General features: G+C 40.1%; 1 protein-coding gene across 5 annotated transcripts in view; it reads left to right on the plus strand.

Annotated features, from left to right (window-relative positions):
• The window catches only part of AKT1 (AKT serine/threonine kinase 1), a 75,960-nt gene that overhangs the window by 854 nt on the left and 53,547 nt on the right, over nucleotides 1–21,559 (plus strand). For 2 of the 5 annotated variants that reach the window (XM_042799040.1, XM_042799039.1), the window contains exons 2-3: nucleotides 843–917; nucleotides 6,353–6,530. In XM_042799040.1, the coding sequence (XP_042654974.1) occupies nucleotides 6,485–6,530 (46 nt within the window). In that variant the 5' untranslated portion in view covers nucleotides 843–917; nucleotides 6,353–6,484. Of the gene's footprint in view, nucleotides 1–494; nucleotides 547–842; nucleotides 918–6,352; nucleotides 6,531–21,559 lie in introns of those variants that run through there. The other 3 variants (XM_032981658.2, XM_032981657.2, XM_042799041.1) reach the window with 2 other exon arrangements.

The following is a 21,559-nucleotide window of genomic DNA, read 5'->3' on the forward strand; positions in this document are numbered from 1 at the left end:
GGCAGGAAGCTGCTGGCTGCCCCGGGCTGTGGTGGATGAGAGGGCGGCGGGGCGGGGAGGGGGGGTGGTGGTGGTGGTGGTGGGGGGGGGTGTCCCGCCGCAGCCCTCGGGCCTGCCCCGGCCCCCTCGGAGCCCCGGCCCCCTCGGAGCCCCGGCCCCGCTGCACCGCCGGGGGACTGGGGCTGCCCGGGACCGTGCCCGAGCATCCCCGCCCCGTGGAAGCGGGGCGGCGGGGGGGGGGGGGCGTATTTCTAAAACCGTGGCAAACAGAAAGTCTCTAAGTGCCCCCTCCCACCCCCCTCGCCCCCATTTTCTCCCCTTGTCTTCAGGCGCGTTGTTTCAGCCCGGCTCCGCTTTGCGGACCACTAAGTGTTTGCCGACGGGGGTGTGATTGTCTCCGTGGGCATTTGTCATGTGTAGGTGGCTGCGAAGCGTTTGTGGACTAGATTTTTTTTTCTTTTTTTTTCTTTTTTTTTTTTTTTTTTTTTTGCAGTCATGTTTTGCAGAGCTGTAAGGAGCTGTCTGCAGATGCCCCCCTGCCCCCAGGTGAAATTCTGCAGTTGCTGAAATGTTCTTGGTGACTTGTAGGACTTTTGCTTCTGTTTCTTTGTAAAACACATCATTATAATCAAGTATATGAACGTGCTGGGACTTCTTACCTGTTTTACTGACCATACACTATTGACGCTAATGCAGCTTGCACCTTATTGGTATCCCGCCCTCCTCCTGCCCCCCTGGGGAATGTATTTAACTGTTTTTCTTTTTGCTTTGTTTTCCTTCCACCTCTAACATGTAAGAAGCAAATCCCTGATTTGCTATTATTTGTTTTATTTATACCACAGGAGGGATGTACATTTCAAAATACAGTTATAAAGGGGAGTTACTAACACTTAATTCAGAAGAATATTTGTTTACAGGTAAATAAATTTGACATACTACATGACTAGTAATTACTTTTATGTAGTAGTTAATTTCCTGATGACAGCCACAACATTTGTCTGAGTTAACAGATTTAAAGACACTCTGGAGCTACCTTTGATTTTTTTAAATAGGAAGGTTTTTGTTGTGTGCGATGTTTATAGAACTTTTTTGGTGTGTAGCAGTGGTAAATCACTATTTAAGAATTGATCCAATGTCCACAAGTAACTTGTAGCTCCAGCTTTCACTTGCTGGCTTATAAAAATGTCCTGTAAGTGATTACATTAAGAATTAAATAGGTTCATGACTGACTTGATTTGTTTGGAGACAGAACAAAACTTCTGTTATAAATACTTTAAAATAGAATTTGATTAAATGCATCTCAAGTGGTACAGAAGTTCTGAGCAGCATAGTTCTTAAATTATATGAGCATAAACTGTAAAAGGACTTGTTCTTGTTTGGGAACATAAAGAGGATTTTGTCTGGGCTGTGTCTTTGACAGAGAGGGTATGAAGAAGTCTCTTTTCTGCCGTCACTCAGTTTTGAAATAGGCAGCTTAGTTTGTCCTAGCAGCTTGGACAGCTGTGTGTTGTGACTCTGGCCCCTCACCTGAACAATATTAACCTCATGTCTATTGATCAGCAAAGGCACGGAGAGCACAAATATTTCAAATGGCAGTTTTGTAAACCTAGATTAGGCTAACAGATTGGAAAAAAAAAAATGGATGTGGCTTTAGACATTTTTGTTCTTCACTTACCATTTTCCCTATAGCTTAGAATCAGAGAAGCCTTTCTGAGCGTTGTGATAAGCTGCGCTTGCTGCCATGAAATACCAGTTTAGAGGTGCTATCATTCAACACTGAACGTACAGTAGGAAATAAGAATGACCTCACCTAGCTCACGGCCCACAATGAGTTTTTGAAGAGCTAAGATGCTGGAACAACCTGGTCGTCCTAAGGTTTTTTTTGAAAGCTCTTTGCCTAGATTTGGTAACTGGGTCATGGTGTGAAGCTGCTGTGGGTTTAGAGGGCCTCGAGCGCGTCGGAACTGCTGCTATTCCTGTGAAACACCCAAGGCAGGATTTGCATAGTGCAGGAGATGTACTTCACCAGTCAAAGCCTGGTGGGGACACCTCTCTGTATGGTCTACTTGCAATGTTGGCTGGAGCCCAACTTTGTCGTGTTTGGGATGTTCACATACAGTTGGCTGTCAGCTGTGAGCTTACAGTGGGATCTGGGATCTACTGTGGGGAGAGAGCTTAGGTGATATCCCATGTAATGGGCCCAAACACACATGCCTCTGCCCCCCCTCAGTTCCTGTGTGTCTCATCTGCTCTCATGACAGTGTCATGTGGCCAAGGTAGGCAAATGGGCGGCTGGATCCTTTTTTGCAGGGTCCTGCTCCTGTGCATTATAAGAACATGTACAGATATGTAGCACATCAGGGCTCGGTGTCCTGGGAGCATCAGGACTGTGCCACACCAGGGCAGTGGGCATTGGTAACTGGTGGTGTGACGGGTGCTTTGGAAGTGTTAGTTCAGGAGTGTGCTTTGCTGTAACCTGCCTTCTGATCTGGGCTAACTTGTACAGCCTGGACAAAGTCGTAACATGCCAGGTGAGGCAGCGTCAGGACTGAAGGTGGTGGATCTGATTTTCCTTCAGCCTCTTGCTTACTCTCCCTCATGAAGATGAGGTGATCACCAAAGATGCTCCTGCATCCCTTCCTTTTCTTCTTGCTTTGATTTAGGGTGTGAGTAGAAATGAATATAAAATTTCATCTTGGAGAGAGGGTGAGTAGGACAGATATTTTGTGGAGACAAAAGAGGGTGAGCATAATAAATAGAACGAGAAAAGGAACTCTGATGTGACTCTCCCGAATACTGAAAAGATGGTTCTCCACCTTCTGTTGGATGGTTGGTTTGACTCCTTAAAGCGGGTTTTGCTGCTGCAGTGCCTAGGAAAGTGAGTTATCTCATTATTTATAAAGAAGTTAATAACCTTTAAGGGATTAATATATGCATAAAACCAACGCCACTGTGATATGATGCTGATGTCATGCCATTCATGATTTACACAGCTGTATGAGGAATACTTTGGTATCAAAAAAGCATTAGAGAAATGCGTATTGAAAAACAAGCAAACGGAAGGCTAAGAGAAAGACAGAGTTGTTTAGCTTTTGACGGTATTCAGTCATGTGCAGACACAGGCTGGAGCAGCCAGGTCATACTTACCTCAGATGCCCTCTGTTCACTGGGAACCATTCCTAGATGGCCATAAATGAGGACTGTAATAATTTCTTTCTTTTTTTTTTTTTTTTTTTTTCTTTCCCCTCTAAGGATTTTATGGAAAAGGAACTTTCTCTGGTTTACGCATCTTCAGTAGTACGTTGACCTGTAGTTAACTTGCTCTCCTATTCCGAGAAATTACTCTTACTTGCTCCCACTGTCTTCAATAACATCTTTTACTAAAATAGATATATTAGGCACAGCTTGAATGTGTGTTTTAAAATATACCAGATAGAGCGGGTTTGCTGCTGTTGGAGCTGCGTCTGTGGACATCTTGTTGTTGATCCCATCAAGAAGGGATCGCCAGCTCTTTCCAGTGTGAATTAAAAATAGCTTAAGTCCCCCCTTATAAAAGAAGCACTCTAGCACAGCTGACTGAAGGACTGAGGTGGAGCCCATGCTGCAGGCTGGTGTCAGGGATTGTTTAGTGTTTTCCCACTTTGTTGTGCTGTGCTGCCCAATCTCCTGTGCCTGGCTCCTTTCTAGTGCCCCTTACCCCCTTCCACCACCCCTCTCCCTTTGAGGGAGATGGACAGGTAAAGACACATCTCAGAGAGCAGGGCTGCAGTAGCAAGTGGAGAGTGTTTCTTAGGTAGAAATTGTAGGGAAAGGGCAGTTGAAACTTCTTGGACACCACAGAGTGTACACAAAGTCATTCCTCTGAATTTTGGATTTCTTTGTTGATCTGTTTGGGCTGTATTATCATTCAAATTCAGATTATGAGATGACAGTTTAGCTTGATGAGAAGTAGGAGGCTGCCAAGTGGTCATCTTGACAAGTGTTAACCCAGAAAAACCTGGAGTAAGCTAGCTGCAGATTGCAGAATTTTGGGCCTTTCCACCTTTTTTGTTTTTAATAATAGGATTGTCCTTTCTACAGACTAATTTGGCCCATAGCTTCCTTTTTTTTATGTATGGTTATTGAAAAGCATAGTATTGTTCAGTGCAGCTGAATTGTTGAATTCAAGGTGCAGAGGTAGGTTGCAGTCACTGTGTTCTGTTATGGCACAATGCTAGAAGCGTTAACTTTCACACCTGGGTGTTACATTTCTAGAGGTAAAATGTGATAATCTTAGGGGTTTTGCTCAACACTTTGCAGATTGCTTGATGCTTAAACAAAGCCTCTAAGTGAGGTCTAGTCTCCTCTTGACGTCAACAAGTAAGTCTAGCTTGCATGATTATTGTGCATGCAGTTTTGAATGGAGAATGAAAGCTTGCCATGTTTGTTGGGTTCTATCCTAATTGCTCTGGAGCTAAAGGGGTTTGTTTTAAGGTAACTCTGGCAGCTGTGGGTTACTGGTCTGTTCTGCAGCATATGATGTTCTCTATGAAATTAAGGAGATCTTACATGTCTCTTGTTCCAATGTAATTTTTTGTGTGTTTTCCCTCCCTCAAGCAAATGTCTTATCTGTTTCTTGGAGTTGATAATTATAACCAGTGAGATATGGCAGATTTGTAATTTAAAAAAAAAAAAAAAAAACAAAAAAAAACAAACAAAAACCAAACAAACAAAAAAACCCCAAAAAACAAAACAAAACACCAACCCACCTTGTTTCTAGGAAAAAACTAGAAAATAAAGCGTTACTGGAAAAGCTGAGGAATAGTTATAAACAGTGAAAGTTCATAGGCAAAGTATCAGGGGAGTGACTTTTTTTCTCCCAGTCCATTTCTGCTGGCAGTGATGGTACTTGTTCAAATTTGACCTCCTTAGTTTGAAGGCTGCCCATTTCAGAGCACTGGTGATTACCCTGCAGAGCCCTCTGTCCCTGCTGGGGTTTTGGATCTAGGTTGGATTCATTTTGACCATCTGATTCTTCCATCCAGAGCTGTGTCTTAGTGAGTTATGGGGAGTTAGTTGCTTGTTAATCTAGTTTCTGATGGATGGCTGTCAGCTGTGTGCTCAGAGATAATTGATGCACATGTGCCAAATGCATTCAGAGATGGTATATATTTGTTAGGTGGGAATGAGATCTGTCTGTGGTTGGAGAGAGACTCCAGCAAAAGCCAGGTCTTTGACAGGTTACAAATGCTGCTGGGTTTTGTTCTATTAAACTTCTTGGTTACTGCTGGGAATTTGTCACCAGTTACATTTTTTGATCACCCAGGTAATACCAAATTGAATGGTCGTACGGACACTTTGGAGAGCACAGAAGTCATTAAAGAAAAACAGAGAACATTTGTACCACAAGCAGAAAAATAATCAAATTCAATTTAGAAAAATAATAAAAGCTAATGCATTTGGGAAGAGATTACTTTCAATGAGGGAGAGAAATGCAAAGAACGTTTCTGTGGTAGTCAGCCATGAGCTAGACACATTTTCAATGAGATACAGCAATTTTTAGATATTTAGATAGGGATTTTGTCTCATAAAGCAGAGGAGTAAAAATCCTAAGTTGTACTTCGGTGTATTTCATTGCGAGAAAGGCAGCTGCAAACTGTGGTGAGTTCCAGGAAGAGCAATAAAATTGATCAGGGTGCTGTGAGGGCTGATTTAGGATAACAGAAAGGTATGTGAGTTTATCTGAGATTCTTTGTATACCTCTAGGAGAGGTAGGAGTTATCAAAGGTTGGGGAGTCAGGGCGGTTTGAGCGGGATCAACAGGTAGGAAAATCTGAAGCAGAGTATTGGGAGTTTTTACTGGCAGAGGTTTATCTCTAAGATGCCCTGTGTACTAGTTGATAGACTGCTATACATCAGGATGTAAAGAAACCTTCCAGAAGAGGTTCTGGAAGTCTTCTTACCAGGAAATACTTAAAACTGGACTTCGTGAAACCTCAGAATTTTTATTGTTGTGGAGAATTAGGTATTGTTGGAGAGATGGAGGTCTGCTAGGCAAGGTTTTGCATCTATCTCTAATCCAGACAGCATCTGGTGATGTTGTGAGTCTGCCCACAATCAACCTGCTCAGTGAAGAAGCAGGACTTTAGCAAGTACGTATTTTGACACCTCCACCCGCTGAGATATAAAAATTCTTGTGAAGACTTCATTTAGGATTTGTAATAAAAATTAAAAAAACAAAACAAAACAAAAAAAAAAACCCAACAACTCAAACCAACAACCCAGCAATGAAAGCTACTCTCTGCTGTATCCCTTACTGTACGTATGTGACATGCTTCAAAGTGATGGTGTACTCTTCTTTTGATCCTTTTAGAAATAGCAGAGAAGAAGAAAAACAGAAAAAACCCACCCCAACCCTTTTGTGGAGCCTTCTGCGGAAGTTCAGGAATTTCAACAGAGTGATATTTTGTCATAAACTGTTTTTTCAAGAGACATTCCTGCCATTATGAATGAAGTAGCAATAGTGAAGGAAGGGTGGCTTCACAAACGAGGTAAGTGACTCTTCCCTTCAGGACAGTAGATTGATTTTATCTTGTGCAGTGATCTGTCCTTTAGCAGCATATCTTCAATAGTCTGTTATTTTCCTGTTCACTAATGAGAAACGGCACATATAAGGGGTTTTCTTTGGGTGTGTGCATATATGTGTGCGCGTGTGTGTTCACCAAAAACTGCGTCAGCTGCTTTGAAAATGGTGCTAAAGATAGCAACTGAAGGAGATGCTACTTAGAGAGTTAAAGGTTAAACTGTAGCAAATTATTTTGGTGTATGTTTTGTGTGAGCAGGTAGAGTTGTCTTGGCCAATTCTCATTTGAGTGGTGAAAAATATGCCTGTATTTTGTGAGCAATGCTGTGCTCTTCCAGAGACTTGATAGAGAATGTGCTATTTTGTTTGCGTCTAAACCGTTCTTGGTACCAGTGTCCTAGATGGGAAGAATAGCCTTGAGTTTATGCACTCTGTGGATTTCTGTTGTATCACTAATGACATTCAATTTTTATAAAAAGTCTTTCTTCTTGATTGGGTGGCAAAACTGAAATAACATAGTCGTGTATTGTTATGCTTTTTGCATTCTTAAATGTTTTTCTCCCAAAACAGTGGGTTTGTTCTTTTTTTTTTTGGGATAGGGGTGTGGGTTTTTTCAGTTACTACAGAATTGCTCCTATAAGGTACTTGACTTACTTGTTTCTTTGTATTCTGCTATCGTTTCTTGGAAGGAACAGAGCAGCATTAGGTACTTTCCATAATACCGTCATTTTTTTGGATCAGAAACAGAATCTGTGTGCTCCAGCAGTAGGGAAGCTTGCATGGTTCTGCAGACTCTGAATTTTTCTGGAGGGTTTGCAACAACTTGCCTGAAGGTGCAAAGGTGTAGCATAATTATTCTGGAAGAAAATGGAAATACAGTATCATAACCTTGATAAAGGCTGACGGTTCTTCAGCAACAATAAGAAATTTCTAAGAATTTAGAAAATACGTTGATAATCCATGTTTTAAAAGTGTGGTAACATATATTTCTAACAGCTGGATATGCAGCTTAGTTTAGTAAATTGTCTGATGCTTGATTTAAAAATGTTTTGATAAAGTTTTTTGCTTTTTTTGTTCTGGTTTATTTCAGTTAGCAATGCCTTTCCACTCATCTTAAGTAACTCTGGTGTACCCACACTACCTTGTTCTGATAAAGTATTTGAGAATTATGCTGTGTTTAGATAAAACTGTAGAAGGAAACACAGAATTATGCTTCCCATTCCCATTTATGAATCTAGAAGCTCTTCAAATCAGAGATATGTTTTCAGTTTTAAATAATGATTTTAGGCTCAAGTTTTCTTAACCGTCTATTGTTATAATTCTTTATGCACTTACTTGTAACTTTTAAAAAAATTATTTTGTTATTTTGAGGAGTACTGTACAAAACCCATTTATTTTAAAAAGTATGAAAATGAAATTGTATCATCAGGATGATTCAGAGGCAGGTGCGTCTCAAACTAAAACAGCCATGGTGTATTTCAAGCTTGTCTGTATTTACTCTTGAGAATTGAATTTTTGTTGTTTCTAGGATTATGATAAAGCTGCTTTCAAGGAAGGAGACCTCTGGAAGAGGTCTTAGTAAAAGATGTCCTGATATCCTGATCTGATTTTCTTTTTTTTTTTTTTTTTTCCATTACGGAAGAGAAAACAGATTATTATTTCTGATGGTTTGCTGATAATATTATCATTAGATTATCTGCTGAACACATTTCCATTTCCAAAATGTTCCTCTGTATGTTCTGCATATTTGAGACTGTAAATTTGTACCCAAACTGTTAAACATAGATCGTGTTTTTTGGATGCCAGGTTTCCTAATCTTTTTAACCTGTTCTCCAATACCTTTTTGCCTTCTCAGTATGTGCGGTGAACACCTATTACATTCTACTTTATTGACTTTGCAACTGTTAATTTGTCATTGTCCATGCGAGGAGGTTTTAGAAAGCAGTACTATCTCCCCTCCTCAGCTTTCCAGTGTGTCAGCTCTGTTACTCTCTTGGGTTCTGTAGCTGTTTCGGGATCAGTTGACAAATTCAGTTCTTTTGGCTGGGGGGGTGTGTGCGGGGGAACTGATCCACATATGTGCGCTTTTGTTTTGTAAAGGATTTTTTTTTTTTTTTTTTAATCATCTACATTTATTGCCAGACCCTATCAGTTTGCTGGCTCTGCAAGATCAAGTGCTTCAACCACAGGATGTTTCCAAAACTGATGTCTGATACTGTGAGCTTCTGAAGTTAAGGCATAAACAGTAATTACTTCAGGGAGGGACTGCTAAAGGAGAATTTTAGATATAGGAAATGTGTATTGTTTGTCTTTTGGATCATTTGTAAAACCGAAGGTTGCACTGCATGTGTTCTTTAAAGATCCTAGGGCTTTCCACATGCAAATATTTTAAGTAGTGACTGGCCGAACTCCAGATTGGGCAATGGTGTTCTCTACCTAACGTTCCCCCTCAGCTTTGGTTGGATATGGTGTCTCTTAGTTCATGTCCTGAGCAGTTGAGCAGCATGGCTGTGTGCAGTTAAAACAGTTGCTACATTTCACCCCAGCAGTGGCTTAATTTTGGTGGTTCTAATGATTTGTGTATATATAAATCAGGCTGCAAAGTGCTCTGGAGTCCTTCTGGATGGCAGGTGTATATAAGCATAAAGCTGTCGTTTGCAGGAGCAGGTGTTTTGGCCTGGCAGGGAAATAGCAGGGCTTTCTAGAATTGTTGGGTTGTTTTCTTCTGTCAGCATGCTTTACATTTCTGTTTTTGTTTCCAAAATTAAAAATACAAATGGAGAAACGAAATTAAACGTTGCTGCCTGGCCGAGAGCTCTTGGCAGTTCTGTAAGTCAGTCGCTTGAAGGAAGCTCTACTTCCAGTAGCGCAGATGTTTGTTTGTGCAGGGGCCAGAGTCATCTCCATGACATGTCTAACCTCAACCAGGCAGAAACAGAAAAATTCATGAATGAACTTCCCCCCCCCCCCCCCGGCCCCGCTCCTTTTCCCTGTTGGCAGTACTTGGTGCTGTTACTCTAATCACAGTGAGGCGATAGACTCTTGTGTGAAGGCAGAAACAGTAGTTAAAATACTAACCACTCTTTGCATAACTGTGTGCCTGAAGTGTTCCAACACACGTGTAGAAAATGTGAAGAAATTCAGATGTGGGGTTGGTGTATTGTATGTGTACGTCCAGAATATGTAGTCCCTGGTTGTGTTATGCTGAAGGTTTGTTTGGTGGGAAAGGATGGGGGAAATGGGTTGATGCAGAGGTGCTATAATTGTGATTGAATATGAGGGAGGAAGGACAAAATTATCTGCCCAAATTGCTGCTTGTTGAGTTTTGAGATTACAGGTTTTCTGGATGTATATCATGAGTATCCTTAATTTTCTTAATTTTGGTCATGTGTTGTGGAACTTTCTGGATAAAAGAGGTATGCCGGAGTGTATTTTATTTACTTTACTGATCCATTTTAAAGATCTCACTGGATTTCTTGCATCTTTCTGCTCTGGTCTCTGTTTATAAAGGTTCTTCTATTGTCTTCAGTCTTCATCCTGTGTGTTTTTTTTTTTTTTTTTTTTTTTTGTAAAGTCTTTCTGCAAGGCTAACAAAAGGGGGATTGTGCATTTTGATACTCTGTCATCTCTGTCTTCCCTAGTATGTCCGGTTTTCTTATTAGGGCATAAACTCGTATGGAAAAAGGAGACTCTTGCAGGCAGGGAAAAGGGGGGAGGGGAAAAATGGACACTGACATTTAAAGAAGGAAATAGAAATCTCATTTTTTCTCTCAGAACTCTGAAGCAAATATAAGCAGCAGGAGAGACCCGCATATTGAACCATTAATAATTAGCAGCAAATGTGGAGCTACATTTTGCTTTTGTTTTTAAATAGTATATAAACACTAAACAGTAATTTTAACCGTGAAAACCAGAATATGTCCTCTAAATGTCAATTTGTGTGGACTTGAGGCAGGTAAAACTATTTGACTGGTTGGGAGTCTGGCTTCCAAGTGGACCAAAATTACGAGAGGTCCTTAAATGAGAAATTATACAAAATATATTTATTCCACTTACGGAAATAGTACTTTTTTTTTTTTTTTTTTTTTTTTTGTTAAAGAATTATTTCTGTAATGAAATGGAGTGATACAGAGGTTGTAAAAAATAACCAGTAGTCCACTGTGATTTGTCTTCCTATAGCTTCCTTGCATAAAATGAATGCAGGATCTATTCTGTTAAATACAAGCCAGGAATTAAATACTGATTGTTACTATTTCAAGTTTCTCTGGCAGAATAGCACAGACTATGAACTTTAGCTTTGTTATTTTGAGCACAGGTTTCTACTTTCAGTATTCTGTTAATATGAATCAAAACAGGATCTTATGATCCTGAAGTTAACTTTTTTTTTTTTTTTTTTAAACCAGTGGGTCTCTTGTGTTGCTGTTTTTCTTTACCTCTTCCATCTTCTCTCTTTTCTGTTCTCACCATGTTCTCTACCTTTTTGTGTGTGTGTGTGTTTTATTTTGGGGTGGTTTTCTGTTTATTACCTTGGCTTCTGTCTGTCTCTGGGGTGTAGCAGTGCACTTTCTTGATGACCTATGTAGCCAGAACCTTGAGGTTCAGATTAGTTCAAGGATCGTCTGGCTTTCACGGTATTTCAAAGGAGTGACTGTATCCTCGATACAAAGGATCTTAAGACACATCTGAACTCTGAAGATGCCAGCTATAGAGGGCACAGCTGCTTCAGAGGAAAAAGTGAGGGGAAGAGGAAAAGTAAGAAACAAGATAGGGACTGAACAAAGAATGGAGAGGGGAAGTTTGTAACAGAGAGAAAGAAGCTGATGCTACTTCCTGAGCTGAAGGGTTGGGTTTATAGGGAAATCTGTTGCTCTTCTTATTGGAAACAAAAGATAAACTATGTCCGTTTGTGGTTTTTCTTGTGTCTCTTTTTCAACACAAGGGGCAATAGTTTTGCAATGCTAGCTCTTGGTTGCTTTCATTTTGATTGCCCTGTTCTGGGAAAGGGGGACTGGGGAGGAACCAGGAAATTGTCGACCAATAAATCTGACCTTGGTGGTAGGCAAGATGCTAGAGACATTAAGAAAGGATGAGATCACAAAACATCTGGAGAAATATGAGCTGATAATGGCTAGTCAGCTAGACTTTTGGAGGGTAAATCTCATCTGATGGAATTATTTGTGGAGAGATCATAGGAAACAGGCTAGATCCAGTGTACTGTAAAAAGTCTGATTTAGATGACAGGGAAGTCAGATGCTGAGAACTACCTAATGCAGTATAACTATACTGTACTGCATCTTTAAAAGAGCTAGTGTGGCCTAGAGGTTGCTCATCTTCCTTGCACTGAGCAGACTGCTTAAGTCTTTGCCATCTTTGTTACTTTCCCGTGTCCTTTTAGAAAAGTCTTACTTCCAGAACGTTGGTTTTTTTTTTTTTTTTTTTTTTTTTTTTTGTGTGTGTGTGTGTAGGAAAACCCATTCTTTAAGCCACAGCTTCACATTTTTGAAAGGGTGAAGTCCCAATGTTTCTTTCTTCAGTAAAAGTTACTCCCCAAAAATATATTCCAACATTTTCCCCCACCTTTTTTTCAAAATGCTTTCAGTTCTTTAAAGTCATTCTAGGTCAGATGTTTTTCTCTGTGTTTGTAAACTGACTGTCTGGAACTTACATGTGAGTGACACCAAACATACTCTCGCTTTGAATGACAAAGAGGAAGAGCTCAGATGTTGATGCCTATGTTATTTTTGTCAGTCCTGGAAGTTTACTTTCCTATTCTGTTGTATTGTACATCAGAAGTGAAACAAACTAGGTCTTGGTTTTATCTCTAAAAGTGGGGTAGCATCATAAATTACTGTTACTTACCGTTAAAAGAGATTTGGGAATGAGGAGTCTGGGACATTGCAAGCCCTGTTAAAGTGAGCCTGGGAATGCTTGATACAGTGGAACATGCAGAAACACCCTGCATTGGCTTTGATCCTCTTTTTCATGGTTCCTTCATTTTTGAGAAGAAAAAGGTAGGCCTGTGCAAAGAAAAAAAAAAAAAAAGTTGTCCACGTGTGGTTTTCTGTTCTTTTTTTCTCTTAGTAGGCATACTGAGAAGTCATCAGGTTTGGATTTAGCAAGGAAGAAATACTGAGTATGCTATTTTGAGGTAAAGAGAGAGCAAGAGAATAAAGCTTGCATGTTGTTCTTGCAGGAGTGATTTTAGGCAAGGTGCTGTGCCATGCATTTTAAATTTGGCGCCTTGTCCTCACTTGAAAATACCTTTTCCCCTGCAGCCCCTGTGTGGATGCCAGAAGGCTCCTTCCCTTCAGCATTCCCTGTTGGTGCTCCCCCTGCCTAAGCACCACCAGTTGCAGTCCTTTGCCTGTGCCCGCAGCTTACCCTGCCTAAACCTGCTCTGTGTTAGCACTCTTAGCCCTAGACTTTACCATCTGAAAAATCTGGTGAGGACTTTGATATTAGAGCAGTACACGTTGACAGGTAGTGTATCTCCTTTTATCCACTTTTTATGTTACTAATAATTCTTTTAAAAATTACAGTGGTGGTTGGTCTCAGACTCATTCAGGAAACAAAGCTTAATATGTATCGGAAAGAGGGATTTGCTTAACATTTGAACATGTAATTTGAATGGATTTTAAAAGACAGAGCATTGTAAAAAAACAGCTGTCAGCCTTGTAGGGTTTTTTCCCTTTTACATACTGAAGTAACTGATTTACTAAGAAAAAAAAAAAAGAAAGAGTTAAATCTTACTTAAAAAGTCACCGCTTATGGGGGGAAGACAGAGGAGGGATTATTATTTTCAGATGTATTATGTTGCAGGTACAATGTGCCTCTCAAAGGGGGAACAAAAACCAGGAAACTATGTGAGGAAAGAGGAAGAAAAAGAATGGAGAAAGAATAACACCATATTAGGTGTGAAGTAGTGTGCTTCTGTGAGAAATACTTACTGCAACAGAAAGGGGGAAATAATGAAGACTGACTGCAGTTGAAAAACATGGTACAGAACCCTGGGATTACTCTCCCACCTCTTCAAGTTGAGCCAAAAATGTGAAAAAGATAGCTGGTCAAACAATATTGTGAAATTTGTCAATTTATTCAAAAGTGCATGGTCATATTTGAGGACAGCCGAGGTAAACAATCATCACAGACTGCGGGCAAGTCAGTTGCTGTTGCCCTGAGTCTCTTGGGTAGGTTGGGAGAGCGTGTTTTGAAGTGCTGTCCAAAGCCCAGGCCTTTGGTGAACTGCATGTAGAAATACGCTTTGGAGTCAGTGGTTCTGTGCATGACTGCAGTGGTGTTTCATACTAATAATGAGGCCGAGTGCAGCATCTGAATCGTTTACAGGGTTATCAAATCAGTCTCCTCTGCTTGCGCTTTACTAATGCACTCTTAATGAGGACCACAAAACATGCATGCCAGAGAAATGGGTTTTGTGTTGGTTGTGAACCATAGCCTTCATAGGAGATACCTGTTTTGGGAGGGACTTCCAGTCTTAGAATGGTTTGGGTTGGAAGGGACCTTGAAGATCATCTAGTTCCATCCCCCCTGCCCCGGGCAGGGCCCCCTTCCCCCAGCCCAGGGGGCTCCCAGCCCCGTCCAACCTGGCCTTGAACCCTTCCAGGGAGGGGGCAGCCACAGCTGCTCTGGGCACCCTGGGCCAGCGCCTCACCACTCTCATAGTAAAGAATTTTTTCTTTACATATATATAGTCTAAATCTACTCTTCTATAGTTTAAAACCATTAGCCCTTGACCTGTCACTATGGGCCCTGGTAAAAAGCCTCTCTCAGCCATTCTTACAAGCCCTTGTTACGTATTGAAAGGCCACAATAAGGTCTTCCTGGACCTTTCTCTTTTTCAGGCTGAACAGCCCCAACTCTCTCAGCCGTTCTTCGTAGGAGAGGTCTTCGAGATAATCATTATTATCCTGATAGGGAAGTCTAACTCGTGAGGTCAACACTGGTGTTACTTGAGTAGACTTCAGGTGCTGATGGAGGTCAGGGCTGCTTACATCAATGGCTGCTCATTCTCAAATTTTAAATGTAGCTCTTATACTTGTGGTGGCTTTATAAATCAGTTGCTTCTTGTAGAAGTCACAAGATTTTGAAAGTTTTGCCCCTTTTTCTTTTAGAAGCAGAGGAGCTTGCTAATCCTCATGGTGTAGAGAAAAACTGGAAAACATAACCCAAGTGCCTTCTTCACAGTTTAGTCTTTAGATTCTTTAGTAAATTTATAACTTTTAGTGACAAATCTCAAAAAATAGAGGATTTAAAATAATTTATAATGTATTTTGGTGTGGTTTTTTTTTTTTTTTTTTTTTTTTTTTTTTTTTTCTGAGCTCTTAGCCTTAGCAGTAGACCCTACTATTTCTGCAGTTGTGTCAAAGGAACTGGGAATCAAGAATTGCATACTGATTCCACTTAAGAAAGCAAGCGATGTGAAAGAATAACTCACATTTTCTGCAAGAGGCTCTGGGGCTAATGGCTAATAGAAACATACACATGGAACTGTATCTGAACTGCCTTTTTATCCATCAAACTCCAGTTAAACTAAATCTCAAGATTTAAGAGAAAAAATACTTATATAAAATTTTTGTCGTGTGTTTCCATATGAGGCTTTGGACGTGCCATATTACAGCTGCCAGTGTAATGCCGCCTTGTTCAGAATGATGTCGTTACACTGGTGTGGAAAATATTTGCACCAAGTAGTGTTTATGCCCTGAAATACAAGGGTGAGCACTATTTTGTATATTCTTGCTATTGTGTGTAAGTTGGAGCTTCGCAGTTGGAGTGTCAGTAAAAAGTTACACCCTTGAGTAAACCTGTTAAGCAGTTCAAAATCCAGTCAGGCCTCCTCATAGCTGCAAAGTGGGGATGCTACCTTTTATTTGCTGGTTGCTTTTCAGGGGAATGGATGGTCTGGGCTGGTGTTTTTTTGTGTCATACATATTCCTGCACCTGTCCGTGGCCTGTAAACCTTCTATGAGTAGCAGTCAGTTAACTAAATGAAAGTGTTTTCTCGGTAATGCAGATTTTTGGGGGTTTTGGTTTATTAATGTTTAACTTTTGATCATGTAATCTCTTTCCCCTCCTATCCTCATTAAGTAGAAATGAAATTTTGGGATCACGAAGAGAAGAGAAGGCATTTATTTCTTAATTCAAGACTTGACTTAAACGTGTAGTTGCATAGGTTTAGCTATATTATATGTTTATTATTCCATTACAAGTTTATGCATAGAGCAGACTAGAATCCAGTTGTGATAATCTGTGGTGACAGTGCTGGTTGTGGGGTGTGGAAGTAGTTTTACAGTTGGAAATTAATTTCTGGATGTAGGATATGAATCCTTTGCCACTATAAATTCAGTAATCACTCTGTGGTGAGTGTTCTTTGTGCTGCTCTGGCAGTGTCTTCAGAAGACCCTGCTTCAGATTGGAAGGTTAAATGCCACTCATCATCATGGCTTTTTCTTCAATACTTTTTTAAAAAAAGAAATCTTGCGTTTTTACATGGTTGTTAATAGACAAATGGTGTTTCACTGCTTTAATACTACCTTTGGTGATATGTTTCAGACAGTGAAGGAATAGGATGGTAATTGACTTTTTCAACTTGAAATTTTCTTTGCGTGAGAGATCACTGTAGTTCTAGATCTTCTTTTCTGCAACAGATAGCTTTTTATTATATAAACATTTGAAGGTATATAACTAATGTATCTCCTGGTGTGGAAGTTGAAGTTGCCTTGTTACTTGCATGATAGGAAAAGTACATATTCTAAAAAAAAATTAGGGAAGAATTACTTTTTCATACATGGAAAATCACTGCAAACTTGCCAGCAACAGCCTTCAGCTGACTTGCAGAGATATTGCCTATTGAACACTATTGTGACAGCTTGTATCTGTTGTTTTTGCTGAAGTTCAGCCTGTAAAGTCAAGATATCTTGATCTGAGAGAGGGGGAGATAGTTAAATTACATCATCATGGAAGAATACCAGCATACTTAGCTTTAAAGCCATTCAAGACTACATTGGCACCCCTTTGTTATACAGTGTAGCTGAAAACGAACTGCAGCAATAATGAACCAATCCATCTAAATCACAGCAGCTGAACAACTGACTGTTCTATCTCAAAATGCAAATGCCTTGTGCAGAATGGATTTAATTGTAAATGTTTGCTTAGTAGGGAATATGAGCCTTTTAGTTTGCGACAATAATCGTGAGTACAAAGACCCACAGAATTTTAGGGTTTACATAGCTTGTCCCTGTTCTCATAACAATATTTCAAAGTCAGTTTTTAAAATGTACTATTTGGCTTTTTTCTAGCCAGTGAATAGAACTCTAAATGCCCAATCTCTTAAGTGGTGTTTCGAAGACTGAAAGATAAATTTAGCTCTGTGTATTTAGATCAGGCAGGATTTTCTGTTGTATTTCTTTCAAATCTGTGTTAGGGCTTTTATATAGCTTCAGATAATAAGAGGAAAAAGTACTGACTTTCAGAGCTTGGATTTGTTTTTGCAGTGCAGAAATGCCAAGTGTAACTTAAAAGTATTAGTATTTTCTTTGAGGTTCTCGTAAGGTGTCTCTCAAACAATTAAAAGGTTACTGTTAGGAATTTCTTTCCTAGTAAAGCAAAGAAAGATAACACCCCCCCACACCACACACACACACACACACAACGCCCCCCCACCCCATATCATATTAAAATGTTAATTCTTTGTTAAATTTTTGGAACCTGGCTGTTGAATGCAACTCATGAGGGTGAATCTCTGTCACTGACTGGAATGAATTAAAATAAAATAGTATTGCCATTTTTGGGGGAAAGGAAAAAGCTTACTGAGCTTCACTAGTAAAAAGAGAGAAAACAGAAATAACTGCCTCCAGGCTGTTCTTAGGTATCTTCTGCCTAGGTATCTTCTGTGTAAGGAAAGACAGGTAAAACTTTGAAAAAACAAACACACAGACATATACATAGGTTTATGCTTCTGTTGGCATTTTGTGTGTTCTTTAATAGCGTTCACATGTGGATTAGTCCTGAAAAAAAAGGCAACCGAGCCCCCTGAAGAATAGGCCTTTGTGACACTGGAGAAGTTTACTGCGCCAAAGTTATGGTAAGAATTTGTAAATTTTGGCTGCTGGAGTACTTCCTTCCCCTGCTATGTTTTTAATGTTGGAAACTTGTAAGTGTGGAATAGAGGGTGGATTTCTGTGTGTGTGTTGTTTTTTGTTGTTGGTTTTTGTTTTTTGTTTTTTGTTTTTTTTTTTAAGATGACAATGTAAACATTCATTTCACAAACTAAACCACCCGTTCACATGACGCTGCTGGCTGTATATAAACACCCTGTTGATCTTGTTCTGCAGAAGTCTTCATTCGGCTTCCTGAGTCGTACAGAAATACTCCACTGCTCTTTTCAGGGTTGTGCTGTGGACTTACGCTGTATCTGCTCAGATTTAGTTTAGTTTGCCAAATTAATGTCCCTGAAAGAAATGTTTTTACTTGGAAGAGGGCCCTCAAAGCTGGGATGTTTTTCTATGTGTCTTTTTCTCTATGTGTTTAAAATACTTCATTCTGCTATCTTGGGAATGGCTTTTGTTTTGCCTGTATTCCTCGGATAAAGCTGAACCTGTCGAGGAGGTGTTTAGTATTTCTTAGTTGCAGAACTGTCTTCTTACATACAGTGTTGTTTCTTCACACAGATTTTATGTTGAATGTTTTAGTTTGTGGGTAGGCAAAACAGCTTGGGATGAGAAAGCCCTGCGGAGCACAGGGGGCCGAGAGGACACAGGGTAGCTGCACTGCCAGGTGAGCCCTCCCGGTGGCCTGGGCCGTGGCGATGAGCTGTACGACATAGTTGACTTCACAGGGGTTTTCTGGTGTAACCAAGGGCAGAATTTGAGTCCAAGGCTGGACTGTCATGGTGACAAAATATTTAGAAAACATTTTCTTGCTTGAAACAAAAGCTTGGATTGTGCAACATGAAGTACCGTCCCAGTGTAATAAATGATGTTGTGTATTTTTAAAGGGTTCTCTGTGTTCCCTGACCATCAGCTCTTGCCAGATTCAGCATGTTCAGGTAAAACGAGGCATTCTTCCTCTGGACTGTTGCCTTTACAAGCTGGGTTAATCCTCCCCCTTTATGCAGTAGGATTGCAAAGATGTAGCAGCCAAATCTGGCCTCACATTTTGAACATAGAGGACAGCACTGTTAAAAGACAGATGCAGTGGAGCAGCTTCACTTCAGCAGTGGTGACTCGGCTGCATTAAGAACAGTTGCTTAAAACTTACATCTTGTGTTTGGCATAGACTGATGTGATCCTGAGTGAGCTCTAGGACCAGACTTGGTGATTGCTTTTATTGGGTTAGAATGTGCTGTTCTTGCTGCAGTAGGAACCTTTTGTACTGTAGGTGTTTCATCCTTCTATAATAACTGCTATAACTTTTTTTTAATGCCTGAGGGTTTGAGATGTCCCGGTCTTACTGATACCTACTGTCTGTCTTGAAGCCAGAGGTCTAAAGTGGCTGTGATAGATTGTTCATTGGGAATAATACAAAATGATTTTAAGATGAGCAAACCTGTGACAACTGAGTGAAGACTACTAGCTAGCCATCTATGGTTCAGTTCAGTGTACCTGCACCATTTGGAGTTAATGCATTTTTTTTCCCAGTCTAGTCTGTGTTTCCTGGGTAATATCAGTTGTAATTTCAGAAAAAAGGCGTGATTTTACATGTGTACTGCCTTCTCTGCTTAGAGCAGCAGGTGGCTAGATTTCTTTCTGAAATAGTGACTTGTCTCGGCTCTGCAGCAACTATGGCCGGATTGTCTTCAGAGACTACATTTTTTGATCTTCAAAAAAGTTGATGTTTTCAAAGTTGCTGTAGTTGTTGGAGTATAGTGTTGTTCATGAAAATGGAAAACAAAAGCGAAACGTGGAGGGAGGGAATATACTTTTCTAAGGTTTGCATCATCTTGCATCTTTGTATGCTTGGCATGTATCTGTGTCCCATTCAGAGTGCTGCTCTGAACAGGGCAGAGCTCGTTCTCCAGGCTGCTGCTTTGTTGCTGTCTATTAGTTCCTCTGTTGCATTGAGCTGCAAAACCAGCTGCTTTTGCTTTTCATACCTATTTTTACCATCTCTAATTTGCTATTAAGATGTTAACTTCTGCCTCCAGTTAGCCTAGCGTGTCTCTATACTGTGACTATAACGTGGGGGCAAGCAAGCACTTCTGTGCTTTCTCTTGTGCTACCCTTTCACACTTGGGAAATGGTCCCCATAAACAGCTGCAGTACTGCTTTATTATCCTCTTTAAAAGCTCTTGCTCCTTGTGTTGCTTATAAAAGGCCTTGATGAACTTGCAGTGCATGTGTACTGAGACTGCTGTTCATTGCGATGCCCTGTATTGGTCCCCCTTTTTTTGTGTGTCTATCTGTCTGGCTTTCTGTTTTTTTCCTCTCCTGTGACAGTAAACTCTGCAGAACAGGGACTGGCTCATTGTTTTATTTGTTCAGCAGGTGGCTGAGCCTCAAATGTGTATCTGAAGTTGCAGTGTACTGCAGTAATACAAATCATGTTATAGAAAGATGTATCTAAAATAAGGAAAAAAAAAAAAAAGATCAGATTTACTGTGGTAAGTTTTATGCATTTTTAAGGCTTGTTTTTTGTCATCATTTTTTGTGTTAATCCTCTGACAGGTTACTGGTAGGAATGTGAAAAAATCAGTATATATCAAGTCTTCTTCCCATTTTAAGGAATCCTTTCCAAAAGAAAGCTTTCTCCTCAGCAGCTGCTGCAGGCTACTAGGAATGGGCTACTTCACAACAGCTCTTGTTGGTGTCTTAGAGAGGTTTGTTTATTCCCGTGACTAGACTGAGTGTGCTTATGGCGAAACCTCATGTTTCTGGAGACTTTACTCTTTTCAGGCACCATTTTAGATGTGGAATGACACACAACAGGATGTGTGGTTGTAGATACACGTTCACGCTTCAGAGGCTGTGCATACCTTTTTGACCATATACAATCCTGTGCTATTTCTCTCATCATTCATGTGGTGAAATAAAACATGGAGGAACACAGAATTCATTTCTCCTTTTTATGCCCAGTACACACAGAGAATGTTTATTGATATTCATCTTTCTGCTGACTCTTAAAATCCTCAAACCAGTTACTGGAGGCAAGGAGATTAAAACAAGGGCACATGGCCAAGCAGACTTGAGGTTTTGTTCTTCGAATTTGATTTGAAAGTTGTAGTTTGATAAAGTTGCATTCATTCTATTTTTGCCTTTTTATTTTTATAATTCTCCTGAATTACCTACATGTACTATTAGTGTTAGGATTTCTTTTGTAGAGCAGACGATTAGACCAGATCACTTCTAATGGCTCCTTTCAACATAAAGTATTCTGTGATTCTTGACTGGTTTGATACTGGGAATCTCATGCAAAGTCCAGCCTGATTTTGAAAGAGAATAACAACCCCATTTGTAGAGGTGTTTGGTTTTAGTGTTGATATTCCTTGTGATGGCCATCAAACAGAAAATAAATAGCAGTTCCTCTGTTGTCAACAGGACTTTTAATTTTTCAGTGTTGGCTGATCTGTTCAAATACAGAAGTTGGGATTTTTCAAGGAAGATGTTCAAAACATGGAATAATAAACAAGCCTTTACTACTTTTTGTTAGTGTTCTGGGTCTGTGCTTTGGAACCAAAAGTTGTTTTTTGCTTTAATTACTAGAATGTCTGGTTTACTAAGATTGCTACTTAGCTATGAAGCTGCTGGGAGTTTTGCTTTTTGTTTGTTTGGTTGTTTGGCTGTTGTTGCTGTGAGACTCACTTTCAGAAAGCAGAAATGTTTCTAACCTCATCCCAGCCTTTCTCCTTCATGTTTTTGTAGTCCTGGTATAAAAGAAGGGGGAGAAATAAGGGTAGCAGGATGTGTGCTGGGGATAGCTCTTGTTTTTTTCTGGCCTTCTCCAAGCAAGGCTTCAGTTATTTTATGTTGCTGATGGAAGTTGAAT

Source organism: Tyto alba, unplaced genomic scaffold, assembly GCF_018691265.1.
Source record: "Tyto alba isolate M040663 unplaced genomic scaffold, T.alba_DEE_v4.0 Super-Scaffold_29, whole genome shotgun sequence".
Classification (NCBI taxonomy): domain Eukaryota; kingdom Metazoa; phylum Chordata; class Aves; order Strigiformes; family Tytonidae; genus Tyto; species Tyto alba.